Genomic DNA, 16,860 nt, shown 5'->3' with positions numbered 1-16,860 from the left:
CAGTATGTGTTGTTATGGCAATAGGAAAGAAGTTAGAACAATGTCTAATAAATGATTGATGCTGTCACATCAGCTCCCATTTTATAATAAAAGGTCTGGGGCTCAGAGACATTAAGTAACCTGCCTGAATTCACACAGCTAGGTCATAGCATAAACACTGAGCTAAACACTGAACCCACCAGTGACTCTGCTAGCCTCAGAGCCAGACATCTGAGTGATGAGGTCTTCAGAATGCCCTGGGCTTTCATCATCATCTGAGCACAACCTTGTGAGAAGCCCCAACTGAGAATGGTCTAGCAGAGTCTGGTGATGCACCAGCTTTGTGAGCAAAGAGAATGATTATTGTTATTGTAGGCCCCTGTTTGGGGAAGGCTTGTCACCCAGCAGTACATCAGGGTCACTTCCCTGGTGCTCACTAGACAGGGTTAACATCTTGGATATTATCCAGCCACTCAACAGAGTCCTGCTGTGCACCAGGCTCTTTGTTAGGCAAACAGGACCTACAAGATAGTGAAGGCTGCAAACAAGCCATTAAACAGAAAACACCAGGCAGTGACAAGCAGCTAAGTATCAGGATGAAAATAGAAGGGGCTTTCTGCTTAGGTGATGGGAGAGGCAGCTCCAGAGACTGCAATGTGCAAAGTTGAGATGAAGGTCAACAGGGACTGTGGCAGCAGAATATTCCAGGCAGGAAGACTTGTTCCCTCAGACGCTGAGGTGAGCTGAGCCAGTGAGACTGATATGGTTAAGCATCCCTTCCAGAGCAAACATTCTGCAATGCCATGACCTTGGAAGCAGAGGGCCAGAGGAGAAGTCTAAGGGGTGGACAGGAACCACCATGAACAGACTTTGTAGCCAATGAAAAGTTTATGAATTTTCCCGCCAAATACAAGGGGAAAGTACTGGAGAACATTTTAGCAAAGTGTATCAGTCAGACTAGAATAGGCTTTGCTGCAGAACGAACCTGCCTATCTCTGTCGCTTCCTCTGACAGATGTGTATTTCTCTCTTACATCAGTCTTGTATGAGTGGAGGATTTTCTTCTAATGATGATTCAACTGTCCAAGCTGCCACCATCTTGTAGTTGCATCATCTACAGGGGCAATGGAGGGGGAATAAGGGCCGAGAAAGCACAGCCAATGTTTCCACACCTTGGTTTGAATGTCTGTCTATCTACCTGTCTTAGGGTTTCTATTGCTGTGACAAACACCGTAACCAAAAAGCCAGTTGGGGAGGGAAGGTTTATTTGGCTTACACTTCCGTATTGTTGTTCATCATTAAAGGAAGTCAGGGCAGGAACTCAAGCAGGGCAGATCCTGGAGGCAGGAGCTGATCAGAGGCTATGGATGAGTGCTGCTTACTGACTTGCTTCCAATGGCTTGCTCAGCCTGCTTTCTTATAGAACCCAGGACCACCAGCTCAGGGATGGCACCACCTGCAATGGTCTGGACACCCACACTCCCACCCCACCTTGATCACTAATTGAGAAAATGCTTTACAGCAAGACCTCGTGGAGGCACTTACTCAACTGAGGCTCCTTCCTCTTTGATGACTCTAGCTTGTATCAAGTTGACACACAAAGCCAGCCAGTAAACACTATTATCTATCTATCTATCTATCTATCTATCTATCTATCTATCTACCTACCTACATACCTACCTTGCCATTCTACTTTCCACCAGGTGTTGTAATGGCAAGAGGACCTCGGCAGAGCCATGTTGTTGGGCTTCCCAAGCCCCAGAACCATGAGCGTAGATCAACTCTATTCCTTTTGATTATCTCACCTCAGGTATTCTGTTACAAATACAGACTACTATGTGTGCCCTAGGGAGAAAATCCCTCACACAGGCACAAAGTTGTTAAAGTAAGAGACCCACCTGACATCCAATAGGACACCATATGAATAAAAAGATGCCCCAGTAGAAGAAGACAAACTGGTTTTAAATGTAAGTCCCATGCTGATTGTGCTGAGGGGGATCCATTGAGAAATGTAGAACTGTGGCCTGCCTGTCTTTGGCTATTTTTTGGGTTCTTCTCTCTTCCACCCCTTTTCTTCCATCCTTGTTAACTCGACACAACATAGAATCCCTTGGGAAGACGGGCTCAGAGCATGATTACCTACATTAGGTTGGCCAGTGGATGTGGACATGAGGGGTGGGCTTCATTAAGTTCGTTGATGAGGGAACACTTAGTCCATTATGGGTGGCGCCATTCCTTAGGCAGAACTTCTTGAACTGTATAAGAATGGGGAAGGTGACCTGAGCACAGCAGGCAAGTGAGCATGCATGCATTCATTTCTCTCTGCTGGTCAAGAGACCGTGGATGTGGCATGACTAGCTGCTTCAAATTGCTGCTGCTGTGACTCCCCTGTAACCTCAAAATGTGAGCCAAGATAAACTCTCTCTCCTCTAAGTTGGTGTTTGCCAGGGTATTTTATCAGAGTAACAGAGGTGAAACTAGGATGGCATTCCTTCTCTGCCCTCAGTGAACGGCCTCGTGTAAGCTAAGCCTTGGCACCACCACCACCACAACAACCACAAAACAGGAACAATAACAGTAGCTGTTAACTCTATTTGAGAAAAGTAAAGGCTATCTTTTCTCTTCAATTTGTTCATTTTAAAAAAGGAATTAAGAAAAGGGTTACCCAGTAAGGTAAGCTGCAGAGTAGCCTTCTGTGTGTTGAAGGTAGGGACATATACTACAGACTGCCTGTCACCTGTGTGACAGTCTGGAAAAGCTGAAATTATGGGGATGATTTTTTAAAGTCAGTGGTTGCCAGGAGTGTGAGACTGAACAGGTGTCTGTGGTCTGTGGGTGTTCAGGGCCAGGACACATGTCATTATATATCTATCTAAAGGCATAGAACACACACCCCAAGACTGAGCTCTCATGTAAGTTCTGGACTTCAGGTGACAGTGATATGTTAATGTAGGTGGGAAGTTGTGTGTGTATGTGTATGTGTGTGTGTGCGTGTCTGTGTGTGTGTGTTTGTGTGTGTGTATGTGTCTGTGTGTGTGTCTGTGTGTGTGTTTGTGTGTATCTGTGTGTGTGTCTGTGTGTGTGTGGTGAGGGGAGGGATCACATTGAGCTTTGTGTTCAATTTTGCTACAAACCAAAAACTGCTTAAAAAATAGTCTCTCCTGGTGGTGCATGCCTTTAATCCCAGCACTCAGGAGGCAGAGGCAGGTGGATCTCTGAGTTTGAGGTCAGCCTGGTCTACAGAGTGAGTTCCAGAACAGCCAGGGCTGTACAGAGAAACCCTGTCTTGAAAAATAAACAAAGCCAACAACAACATTAATAAATAAATACCTCTCCCAAAAATGTTAAGAGTTTTAAAAGAATCCGTACAGATAAATGGTCTGAAAGCCACTATGCTTTTGAGTTACAAGGACCAATTTCTTCAAAGAGAAATGATGTTTGAAGTCTTTCATTGGAAGACTGGCAATTTGACTTGAGCCTAGGGCTTAAAAGTCATAGGAGAGACATGAAGTTAGTTATCCACCCACACACGTACACACAGCACAGAGAGATGGGAGAACTGAGGAAGGGAAAGAGGAGGGAATCTAGGAAGAGAAGGAAAGATGAAGGAAAGGGGGCTGGCTCACTTCTCCAGCATAGCTAGGAATGTGGAGATTCTGAAGGGCTGAGCCTCAGAACAGAACCTAAATGAGAGGCTGACAGGATGGAGGTGATGAAGCTCCGCCTGAGTCTCAGAACCATCCCTAGAAGGGTGTAGTAAGGAATAAGGCAGATACAATTGTAGCACACACTAAACCGTAACATTGGTGAGCCTGGCTAGGACCACCCACCTCTCCAGCTCTCACCATGGAAGCAACTGGGCTCTGCTAACATGGATGGCTTGGCTAAGTTAGGGTGGCTATCAGACTAGATAAACTAATCAGAATCTTTCCCCAGGATTAAAAAATGATTGTTACTAGTGTACGTGCTGTGCTGTGCTGTGTGTGTGTGTGTGTGTGTGTGTGTGTGTGTGTGTTTGTGGGTGTGTGTGTGTGTGTGCAAGGTATGTGTGCAACGATGTACGTTTGGAAGTTAGAGGGCAATTTGTGTGAGTCATTCACTACATCTTCAGGGTAGGTCTCAGGGATCCAACTCAGGTCCACTTTATCCACTGAGCTATCTTGCCAGCTCTATAAGAATATATTTAATATCACAACCTTTAAAAAGTCTTAATTGCTTCCTTCTCTGATAACAGAGTAGTGTTTTAAAAAATGGCCTGGATATCTGCTAGTCTTGAGAAGTGACCATAACTGTTGAAGCAAATTTCCCAACCTCCCTTGAAGTGGGGCATGCTCATGTGGCCATTTTGGTCAACCCCCCAGGATGAGTGCTCTTAATGGTTCTGTTCCCACATAAGGCCACTGAAAGAAGATGCCTGGTGTCTCGTCAAACACCTGCATCTATTATTTCTAAGTGAGATGAATACCTTAGATTAGAAATGATGCTTTGTGTGTAGACCCATCTCTAAGAGAAAGGTGAAGTTAAAAATTAATGTTTGGCCTAAGTATCTTTTTGCATAACAGAATATTTATAAATAAATACAACTACATGTAAAACTGATGACTTTATATGCTAAGTACATCATATCATATATGATGTGTATGTGTGGTGTGGGTATATGTGCACATGCACGGGTTATCTGTGTTCCTACATGTGTGAATGCATATGTATGTGTACATACGTTAGAGGTCAGATGTCAGGTGTTGTTTGTAACCACGGCGGGCTTTCCTATGTCTACCTAGTTTACAAATAATGACATGGAGACTGAAATTTATTTACAATGTTAATGGCCTTAAGCTAGGCTTGCTCCCCAATTAACTCTTATATATTTAAGTGTTTATTCTAATCTAAGTTCTGCCACGTGGCTGGCTACCTCTCCTCAGTTTCATACTTCTGACTTCCTCCATGTCTCAATGTGAATCTTCCCATGCCTTACTCTTTCCCAGAGTTCCCCTCTCTCTCCCAGAAGTTCTGCCCATTGTCTCTTGCATTGCTATTGGCCATTCAGCTCTTTATTGACGGGTGATGCTTTTATCCAGTGCACAAGAGAGTATCCTTACATCTCCTAATTTTAGCCCCATAAAAGACTCTTTCTATAACAACAACAAACTGTATACAATAAGAACAATTATAAGGGCTATCAGGCCAGAATTACATTCATAATGTCCAGTCCATTTGTGTCTGGCCACCTTGGAGAAAGTGCTTTATTATGTATCCTATCCTGATGAGTTCAAAGTTCTATACCTAATCCACTTTCTATCATAACTTGTATTTACCAACCTAAAAATATCTTCTGAGACCTTAAATCATTTTCTTAAATCCTAAACAACTTAAATTTCATTGTGAGATTGTAACCAACCATCTTGTCTTCAGTCACAGGAGAGACCGGGGAAGGATAAGTATTACCTAAATAAACAGGAAGTGCAGAGCCAGCAGCTTCCATATCCATAGAAATGACAGAGACCACTGACTGCCCTGACAGTCACCCAACGCTTCTCTGCAACACTGGAGCATCACCAGCAGCCTACTGGCCCAGGATATCTGCAGACTTATCTGTGAAGCTGGACTATGGAGGACCAGGCTACTTTATCTTTGCAAAGCTAGGCAGATAACTTCCTCTGTGTCCTGCTTGTCCACAGGTTGGGCAGCGTTCTGTCAGCAGCTAAAGCAAGGGCAAGATTTTTGGGTTTTGTTTTGTTTTTTGCTTTTGCTGATGGCTAGCCGTGCCACAATCAAAGGGAACTCCATGTAGAGGTTCTTCAATGCCCATCTTCTTCTTTGAAGTAGTATGGGAATGTTGCCATGAGCAGACCCATCTCAGTGTCATGAAAAGCCTTGTGTTAATAAAGCATCTTTAAATGCCATATTCTGTAGACCTCTGAGGTTTTTGAAGAGCATCAATCTATAGTTTATCTGGGCTTGTTTCTAGCTGTATATGATCTGTCCAACCTATCAAACAAATTTCTGTGACTAACTATACTAATATCTAACATGGCCACAAGTTTGATTGACTAACTAGTAACTTGGATTGTATAATTATCCTAAACAGTTTGTAAAGCAGCTTTCAAAAGGACTAGAACTTCACATTGCATTTTTAAATGAATTGCATAGGCACAATACCTTATACAAGAGTTGAAACATATACACAGTATGTTGTAGCAAAAATAACCTAAATTTGTATCAATATACAAAATCCATACTCGATGTAATATATTTGGCTTGTTAACTCTCTTTAGTCTAAAAGTTGATTAAGTAACTTACCCGTTTTCCCAATCATTCCTATCTTTTTCCCTTTTCTATGCCTTCTCCCCCCTTTTCCTAATATTAGATAGTAAAGAAAGAATAGAAGAAAAAGAGAAAAAACCCTAAATCTGACCTCCTATATTTTGTTTCTTCCTTGACCAGTACCATTAACAACTTGTGACTAACCCCCTTAAAATGACAGCAAACATCCATCACCCACCCAAACAACAGAAACCCACCCACCCCACCTCTTGGGAACAGGGCATGGTTCTCATAAAATTGTTCCCTGCTGTCTGAGGGTGAGTTTGGGGGGTCTTTAAGGATACTTGCTAAGGCCTAAGAAAGCTAGCTACATCACTGGCTGTCCAGTCTCTGTGTGATGGGAAAGAATGGGGCTTGGCTGAGGTCCTCGATGGAGCAGTCTGTGAGACTGGACCAACTGAGAGCGCTTTGAAGTTGTCCTGGATGCAAGTGTTGATGAAACAGCAGCTAAAGCAGTTTGTAAGGTAGGATCACCTGGGCTACATGTCTGGTCCTTGTTGGTGTCTGGTCCTTTTGTTCTCCAAACATAAAACATTTCAAAGGTAGAATACATATCTGCATTAACACAAGAATGGGATGTGAGGTGTGCACAATTCAGCTAAAGGTGATTACCTCTGAGTAGGAAAAAGGCATCAACTTCATAAGTCTGTTTGGAATGTCTATCCAAACTGTAATATAAATTTGCATCCATGCCATAGGAAAGGATAGCATGGTAAGTCCTGAGGAGCCTGCAGCCAGCATGATGGACTGGCTATGCTTAGCTGGAGTCCTGGCTGGAGGCACTCATGTCCCATGCAGAGGGAGCAGCAGTCATGCTACTTATTTTGTTGTTCTTGTTTTTTCTTTCATGTCTGCAGCCAAGATTTTCAGGAGGTCCCACTAGGTCAAATCTAATCTTTATTAATTTTGAAGGAGTCCACAGCTTTTCGTCTCCTGTTGAAACAAAGACAAAACCTCTCCCCCCAACACAACATATTTCCTGCCTTCCACTCTGAGGATAGATAGATAGATAGATAGATAGATAGATAGATAGATAGAGATAGATAGATAGATAGATAGATAGATAGATAGATAGATAGATAGATTTAATTCAGCAATCCTTTCTAAAATCCAGTGCTTTTCAACATCTGTGCTATCTGTATAAATAACATTTTAAAACTTGAAGTCGTTATAGCATTATTAAATCTCTCTCTGGGAGATCGTAGAGATCTTTCTGTTCTCAGAGCATTTACTTTAAAGTGTAGCTAGATTCGTTTATAATTGCTTGACCTGTTGAACTTTAAGATACAGTTATAACATGTTCTGTGTCATAATGTCTAAAAAAAAATGTTGTTTTCTAATAGATACATATGTTGGACTATCATCACCTTTAATCCTCAAAGACATCTTCAAGATGGCCGCCATCTCCAATAAAATAGCTTAGGGTCATCCTTTGCAGGATTTAAGGCAAAAGCCTGTTAGAATTCTGAACATGCATCAACTGTATGATGCAGTAACACATATGCATACTTTATGTTTTATATTTTCAAGCTCTACAAAACAAAAATCACAATCTATTGCATGACATTGCTCTAAGGTAGCATCATTAAACAGAGTCTGTAGTCTTCATTCAGACTAATGCATCTCTATAGGCTGCCATCCTGCGGTTTCATCACAAGGTGATGCCACAGGTTCTGGGTTGGATTGGTCTGAAGATCCTCTATTCAGAGTTAAAGAATCCTCTATTCTTTGTTCCATGGCCTTTAACCTAGTAATCTGTTCCTCAGGCCTTTCCTTATCTACATCGGATTTATTCTGATTTTTCATAGAGAGGATATAGAAGCTGAATATTTTGTAATTAATTCCATGACTGCAGCAGCTAAAATGAAATTATATGGGGTCCAAGTGCCCTCTGACATTACATTCTCCATTTTTTAACACAGAAAATATTTTCTTCCTAATCTCTCTGACTCTCACCTTCCTTCAGAGACTTCACTTTATTATTTTCAAACTAAATATATGTTTCTCTTTTACTGATTTCAAACTTATACATTACTTGGTCAGAAGTCTGGGGCTTTTCAGTCCCACCGCAACGCAGCTCTAGGAAAATGTTCTGCCTGCCCTTCTGAGCATCCGCAGACTCCTTCTGCCAGCACGTGTCTATGGTGGCTGGCTTTCCCCTCTTGGCTTGCTCTAGCAGGCTGCCTTTGCTGGTTTGGGGGCTGGAGCCACTGCTTGCCATTCAGTGAGATCCTCACGAGCCTCATGACAGCAGGCATTATCTGGGAACCTCATCTACCTGCCCCAGCTCTGGGTTGGAGTTTGTTTGCTGTGTTAGACCTTGGGCAGTGGCCTGCACAGGCAGCCCTGCCTGCTGGGTGGTGCACTGAGGCTCTGGTTGCACGCACACTACCAGGTGCTCACTGGCCTCTGCTTGCTCCCTCTTAAAGGGAGTTAGTGTCTTCCCCTAGGAAACTGCGTCCAGTGCTGGGAAGTGTCTGATCCCTACTTTCCATGGGACTCTAAGCTAGGATTTTACAAGCCTTACTGGGAACCAGGTGTAACCATTGTGGGCTTTTTTCTATGTCTACCCAATTCACAGATAGTGACATGGAGACTTACATTTATTTTCAATGCTAATGGCCTTAAGCTAGGCTTGCTCCCCAGTTAGCTCTTAAATTAACTGGTTTATACTAATCTAAGTTCTGCCACATGGCTACCTCTCCTCAGTTTCATACTTCTGACTTCCTCCAGGTCACAGGGGCGAATCTTGTTGCACTTGAGTCTTTCTTTCCATCCCTCTCTCTACCAGAAGTCCTGTCTATTCTCTCCTGCTTTGGTTTTGGACATTCAGCTCTTTATTGACAGGTGAAATGTTTTTATACAAGGTACAAGAGACTAGCCTTATAGTCGTCCTTCATGAGACATCTTCCTTATGAGACATCCTCCTTATTTCTAGGGTCTCTGAGTGGGACCCAGGGCTCTCTAATTAGGCATAGACCAGTGGCTTGTGAGCTCCAGAGACATGCCAGCCTCTACCTCCCCAGTGTTGGGATTACAGGTGCAAACCATCATGCCAGCCTTTTATGTGGGATCTGGGACTGAACTCAGGTCCTCATGCTCACATGACTGAGTCATCTCTCCACCCTCATAACCATCTTCTTAGTTAACAAAATACCAAGGTATGTAATGCTTACCTTAGCTTGTTTTTTTTAAGTAATATAACTTTAAAAAATGATTAATCTGTCATTACTAAACAGGGTATGTCTAATATTTTCATAGCATAAGAGGTAACAAAATGTGCTTGTCAATTGCGGGGTGTAGTGGCGTACACCTTTAGTCCCAACACTCGGGAGGCAGAGGCAGGNGGATTTCTGAGTTCGAGGCCAGCCTGGTCTACAAAGTGAGTTCCAGGACAGCCAGGGCTATACAGAGAAACCCTGTCTCGAAACCCCCACCCCCAAATGTGCTTGTCAGTCTACTTTGAATAAAGTTGTGGGCATGAATGAAAGGTGTGCTCATTTTAAAGGTTGACACCTCTCCCTATGCAAATGCTTACTAAGGGGCTGGCACACAGAGCATATTTATGTTTGGGAAAACCAAACAGATCTGGCCTCTACCTGTTTAGTGGATGGAGCTTTCAGTCTGGAAAAGGGTCTGATTGCAGAATAGGAAAACAAATCCTTGTAAATTAGTGTGAATGATAAGTGGGAATGAACTAATGCAGTAGGTAAATAGAGACCTATCTGATGGACGAGAAGCAAAAGTTCTGGAGATTGGTGTCTAAGCTGGGAGCTCAAGGCTGCAGACAGAGACACTTTAGTCCAATAGTCCAGAAAGAAATCTTGGACATTTCAAGACCTCAGAGGAAACCTGTCTGGCTAGAGCAGCTGCCTAAAAGAACACAAGGTCTTGGCAGGGTGTGTCTGAGCATTAGAATTGTATTTTATTTCATTGGAAGTTATTAGAGGACATTAAAGCAAGGGAGTGGTCTGTCACATGGTATTCTAACATCCTTTAATTGTTGATTCGGTTGTTGTTTTCCACTGTTGTGACAGGAGCAAAGCCGAGAAATTCATCAGTTTTTGGAGTGGCACATAAGGTGGTGGTCTGGAATAGGATGCATGGAAACACACAAACTTGGGTCGCCCATTTGTATTGAGGTATATAAACAAAACAACGACTAAGAAGAGAATATTTATCAGTGAAATTCAGAAAAGTATGTATTTTCTTGGGGCCAGAGAGATGGAGCTGCAATTTAGAATGCTTGCTGCTTTTACAGAGGACCTGAGTTCAGTTCCCAGTGCCCACATTGGTCTGCTCACATCCACCTGGATTTTCAGCTCTAGGGGATTGGATGCCCCCTGCTGGTCTCTCTGGCCATATGAGCTCGCGCACATCTACACACCTAAAGTATATATTCCTACACTAGTGACCTATGGTTATATTTGTCTGCCAGAGTTTTACATTGTATTTAATAGCTGTTAAAACAATATCCCCTTATAAACGCCTCCATGTCTGAGACCCTTCCCGAATATTTATTTACCCAGATATACTTTATGATGATTTTGCCATGGTTTATCACACTCCATTCTAAAAATCCTACTGTGCTTTGATATAGACTCATGCAAACATAAGTTGAGCTGGGAGATACTTTGCAGTGTTGAGACCTCCTTTCCAGGAATGTATGAGGTTTCCACTCATGAACATCTTCTGTTACGTCCTTTAGTGAGGCTTTACTGTTGTCTTTATATGGACTTTGCCATTTCCCATAATGCATGTGATTAGCATGCACCGCATACCTACTTATCAATAGTATGAACATAATGTCCTACTGCACATTGTCAATGGTAGTCACTAATAGTTTGTGTGGTGTATGGGACCTCTATAGCATCACCTTTCTGCCATCTAGCCTCCTATAAACTGATGTATAGAGGAAAAGGAAATGGGACATAAAAACCCTGCCCTCGGTGCTGCCAAAGGGGCCTGGCAAGTGTGGGTGTTGCTCTGGAGCCAACTGGACTTGCGTTCTTTCTCCTTTAACTCGACAGATTCACCTCTGTAGTTTCAGGAATAACGGGACAGTGAGATGCGCATGCTCAAAAACAGCTCTGCTCAATACTGAAAGCTTATGAAAAAAATTCTGTCTGCAGTCAATCCAGAGCCAAAACAGAACTCAGAGCCATCTGCTTTGGTTTTAATCCCTTCACCAGCTCACTAACTCTTCCAACCTACTTCCCCCCACTTTGCCCCCCACTAGGGTGAGAGGCTGGAAGTCTCTCTCTATAGAAGAGAAAGCAAGCAGACCACTGTGTTTATCTTAAAATGGTCCACCTTAAAGATGTCTGTAATGTTTTAAGTCGGTGCTTTTGAGCTTTAGATGCTTTGGAGCTTTACTCTTAGGGTCACAAGCCATGAACAAATCACGAAAAGTTTCTCTGTGTCCCGTGATCCTCTCAACTACTTCTCTTATTTTATTGCATTCGTTTTACTAACACATCCTGTGTTCTTGTTTCTGACTTCAGTGAGAACGCATCCAGTGTTTTGCCATTAGATGTGCATGTTGATGGCTTCTGATAGATTAACTTTTCCATGTTAGGATGCATAAAAGGGGCCAGGTATGGTGGTGCATGCACATCTTTAGTCTCAGCACTTAGAAGGCAGAAAAGGACAGCTCTCTGTGAGTTTGAGGTCAGCCTTGTCTACAAAGAGACTTCAAGGGTAGCCAGAGCTACAAAATGAGACCCTGTCTCAAAAAACTAAACCCACCACTACAAAAACCTTTGGATTTTTTTTTTTAGTTTACTGTTTGTTTTGTTTTGAATAAGACAGTGGTGTTGAAATTCATTAAGTACTTTTAAAGTATCCATTCTGGACTGGAGAGATGGCTCAGGCTAAGAACACCTGCTGCTCTTACAGAGGACCAGAGTTTTGTTCCCAGCATCCACCTAGTGGCCTACAACTACCTTTAACTTCTAATGCCCTCTTCTAGCCTCCATTGGCATGGTACACATGTGTTGCACATACATAATACAGATAAAAACATGCACACAAAATAAAAATACATGTAAAAATTTACAGTATTTATCCTTTATTTATTTATTTATTTATTTATTATATGTAAGTACACTGTAGCTTTCCAGAAGAGGGAGTCAGATCTCGTTATGGATGGTTGTGAGCCACCATGTGGTTGCTGGGATTTGAACTCCAGACCTTCGGAAGAGCAGTCAGGTGCTCTTACCCACTGAGCCATCCCACCAGCCCCTTATCCTTTTGATATAATACCTGTAGCTGGACTTTTGGCTGCTTTATTGGGTTCTTTTTCCTACTGCATCCTTCCAATCCAACTCTAGGTTGGAGAGAAAGAAGGATAGAGGGGAAAGGGGATGCTGATATCATTAGACTACTTCCTGCTGATTAGAGGTGAAGTGGAAACTTAAGGGTCCGTTGGAAAGTCGGTTGGATGGTGTTTTGCTGGGGCAAACATGTGAAGGAACAATTTGCTGAAGCAGACACAGGAGAGAGGATGTTCTGCTAAAGCAAGCACATGAAAGGACTCGTGATGAAGGATTCTTCGCTAAAGACACACATGTACTGGTCTGCCTTACACTGCATAGTTGAGTTGCATTTGTCAGGACTTCATGGAAAGAAATGCACCAAAAAACCCTCTGGTGGTGTGCTGCAGTTTGTTGCCGCTTCCAAGGACTCAGGCTGATTGGATGGGTGTGTGTGTTCATTACACATGCTGAGGCAAGGCACGTGGAGGACACATGATGTTTGGAGGGTATAAATAGGACCACATGGAGTGACAGAGACAACTAGGCTTGCTGGTACAGCTAGCTGTGTAATGCTTGTGGGTCTCTTCGCTGACTGTTGCTCCCCTGAGAGAGGCATATCTGAGAACTTCTCCTGGCGTTCCTGTTGGTCCTCTTGACTAGAGCCAAGGCTGAGGCCTGGCTGTCTCTGCTAGGTCGTGCCACTGCTCTTGCTAACCTGATTCTACTGAACTGGACTGCTGGTATGGTCTGCGAGGTGTTTGTGAGTGGATCAAGCTCCTGCTGCCTCCCGCTAACCTGCGAACTGAACTGCTCATTTCCAGATAACATAGATGGGAGTTGCTCTAAAGAATCTTTCTAAACAGGTCCAGTTCCTACCCCCAGTCCTGCCCCATCTTTTTTTTCCCACTACCTCTGGTGGGTAGTCGGTTACAAGGAAGGTTAAAGCATTTAAGATCCATCATTAAAAATAGGATTTGAGTCGGGCAGTGGCGGTGCATGCCTTTAATCCCAGCACTTGGGAGGTGGAGGCAGGCGGATTTCTGAGTTCCAGGCTAGCCTGGTCTACAAAGTCAGTTCCAGGACAGCCAGAGCTACACAGTGAAACCCTGTCAAAAAAAGAAAGAAAGAAAGAAAGAGAAAAGAAAAAAAAAAGGATTTGAAAATTTTAAAGTTACAATTCCCCTGGGGCAGTTTCAACTCCCTCTACTTAACAAACAGCAACCAATAGCATTCAAATAGAACCTAGTGGGGTGGGGCAGCAGGGTTGGCAGGGAGCAGTAGCTACCCTTTTTCTTCTGGGCACTGGAATTTATATACCCTCTGAAGGGTCCCCAGAATTCCAAATGCAAACTCTCTGATTCAGCTGGCACAATCACACCCCTGCCAGAGCATGAGACAAATCACAGTGAGTTGCTGTGGACAATCTGAAGCAGCCCCATATTCTAAACCTGGGACTAAAACAAAAACATATTCCCATAACATTTCTGTGATTTAAAGAAACTAAAGTTCTCACAGTGGCTCACAACCATCTGTAATGAGATCAGGAAACCCTCTCTCGCATGACAGAGCACTCATAAATCATTTTTTTTTAAAGGAAGGAAAAGGTGGATGCTACCACACCTGGTCTGAGTTTACAGATTCCTTTTTATTTTATTATTTCTTAAGATATGTTTATTTTTATTTATGTCTGTGCGCTACGTGTGTACCCTGGATAGTCTCGAGCTGCCATGCGGGTGCTGGGAGTTGAACCAAGTCATCCAGAAGAACTCCCGGTGTTCCTAACTTCTGAACCAACTCTCCAGACCCAGATTTACAGATTTCTTAACATTACATTTTCTCTTTGTAATTCTGGACTAAATGTTGCTAGATCACAGAGCAGTGGCTCTCAACCTTTAACCTACTAAAGCTGAGAACCTTTCAGACAGCTATTCCTGTTGTGGGGACCCCCCACTATAAAATTATCTCACTGCTACTTTATAACTGCAATTTTGCTACTCTTATGAGTCATAATATAAATCTCTAATATGTGAACCCCACCACTCCAGGATGAGAACCACTGTAGAAGAGTTTGAGCTGGTTTTACAGCCAAGTGGATCAGAAAATGCTACAATTTTATTTAATAGGCCACAGCTATGTATGTATGTATGTATGTATGTATGTATGTATGTATGATGTATGTCAGTGTCTTAGTCAGGGTTTCTATTCCTGCACAAAACATCACGACCAAGAAGCAAATTGGGGAGGAAAAGGTTTATTCAGCTTACACTTCCATACTGCTGTTCATCACCAAAGGAAGCCAGGACTGGAACTCAAACAGGTCAGGAAGCAGGAGCTGATGCAGAGGCCATGGAGGGATGTTCCTTGCTGGCTTGCTTCTCCTGGCTTGTTCAGCTTGTTTTCTTATAGAACCCAGAACTACCAGCCCAGAGATGGCACCACCCACAATGGGCCTTTCCTCCTTGATCACTAATTGAGAAAATGCCCCACAGCTGGATCTCAGAGAGGCACTTCCCCACCTGAAGCTCCTTTCTCTGTGATAACTCCAGCCGTGTCGAGTTGACACACAAACCAGCCAGTACAGCTAGATATGGTGTTGATTCTCATCATGGGTAGTTAACGGGTGGGCTTTGGGGAGAGCGGTTTTCTTGGCCCAGATGATTCTGGGAAATGGCTAACTAAACAAATGAAGCAGGCTTTTGTTTGTCTTGTCTTACTATGGGACTTCCCAGAAGTGTCCATAGAGTCTCCCAAAGGTGGACAGATGGGTGTCACACAGCACTTACTTTGTTAGACAGCAAGCATCCTTCATACAATCACACACATTCAGGTCTCTAGGGATTGGAACTCTGTACTTGAGCTCTTGTTGGTGTTATCTCTATTAGATCTTGATATCAGGGTTATGATAAACCTGGAAATATGGTTTTTTTTCCCTTTTGCCTGTAGCAAGTTTTTGTTGGAGACAAGGTCTCTTTTCAAAGCCCTCTGTGGCTTTCCTGCAACTCACTATGTAGACCAGGTTGGTGTTGAACTCACGGAGATCTGCCTGCCTCTGCATCCCGAGGGCTGGAATTAAATGGAGCACCACTGCGCTGGGCTCTGTACCAGTTAAGAACACAGATTGTCTGTTTCCTTATGGTGTGTTTGGACCTGTTATTAACCCATTTGCATCAGTGGTGTTTCTGAGTGACACAAGTACCCGGATTGTATGCACACATTTGAGAATTGTCCCCATGGGATCTTTTCCTCAACAGCCTGCTTGGCACCCTTTGCTTCAGGAGATATTTTGGAAAAGCACAGGATGTGTGACTATGAGTCCTGATGCCGGAGCAAATCCAAGCCGACTACGACTACCGAGTGATCATCTGTCTTAAATATCCCATTTAGCACATGTCCCCTCCAGGGCCTGCAGGCCTGGCTGTTTAGGGGCAGGTGGTTCAGGGATCAAAGGCTGCTGATGCCTCCTTTTCTTACAGCCTGAGGGTCCTGCTCCATTTCTTCCTGACTTCTGTACCTTTCCCCAGGCACTGCAAGGGCACGCATGCTACACTAGATCCCTCCTCAAGGCTTGCCCCCAGGCCTCTGTGGGTAAATCATTTGCCCAGCAAGAGGGGCAAGCTGAGACCTGCTCTGAGAGTGGGGTCAGTCTGAGGCCCGGTTGCACCGCATTAGGTTAGCCGGGTAGTGGGCAGAGCAGAGGGGATCGCCCCGGGGTGCAGTCAAGCCTACAAGGGACAGGTGGGAAGGCGTCTCTGCAAAGGGCCACTCCGGGCCTGCAGGCCTGGGTGTCGGAGCATCTTGCAGGGACCTACAGCCGGGCTGAGCGGTGGACGAGGGGGACGGCGAGGCCTAGCAGAGCCGAGCGGAGGCCGACTGGGGGCGGGGACCGAGGGCACCGGGGGCCACAGGGCGGTGCGCTCCCGGGCTCCGCCGCAGGCTGCACGCCCCTCCCGCCCCGGCCCCGGCCCGAGCCGCTGCTGCCGCCGCCGTCGTCGCCGCCGCCGCCAGGCCGCGCCCCGCCCCTCGCCGCCGCCGCTCCCGGGGAGGCTGCGCTCGAGCTGCGGCGCCGGCTGCAGCCGCCTGGGCCCCGGGCCCGGCTCCTCCCGCGCCGCCCGGGCGATGAGAAGCTGCTTCTGCGTGAGACGGAGCCGGGACCCGCCGCCGCCGCAGCCGCCGCCGCCCCAGCGGGGAACAGTTAAGTGAGGCCCGCGCGGGAAGACGGGCGGGGGCGGGCGGGCACGGGAGGAGCCGGCCGGGCCCAGGCCTGCGGGCGGCTCGCCCGGCCCCGCGTGGGGACAGGCCCC

The 16,860-nt window shown here is 44.8% G+C and overlaps 1 protein-coding gene across 1 annotated transcript in view; it reads left to right on the top strand.

The window, feature by feature from the left end:
* The first annotated feature begins 16,609 nt into the window (after positions 1-16,609).
* Mvb12b (multivesicular body subunit 12B) overlaps positions 16,610-16,860 on the top strand; it is a 157,380-nt gene continuing 157,129 nt past the window's right edge. The window contains exon 1 of the mRNA XM_021153581.2: positions 16,610-16,750. Within this exon, the coding sequence (XP_021009240.1) occupies positions 16,676-16,750 (75 nt within the window). The 5' untranslated portion in view covers positions 16,610-16,675. The remainder of the gene's footprint in view (positions 16,751-16,860) is intronic.

This window comes from Mus caroli, chromosome 2 (genome assembly GCF_900094665.2).
Source record: "Mus caroli chromosome 2, CAROLI_EIJ_v1.1, whole genome shotgun sequence".
Taxonomy (NCBI): domain Eukaryota; kingdom Metazoa; phylum Chordata; class Mammalia; order Rodentia; family Muridae; genus Mus; species Mus caroli.
Note: the sequence above shows the minus strand (reverse complement) of the source record. Positions and strands in the feature narration are given on the sequence as shown.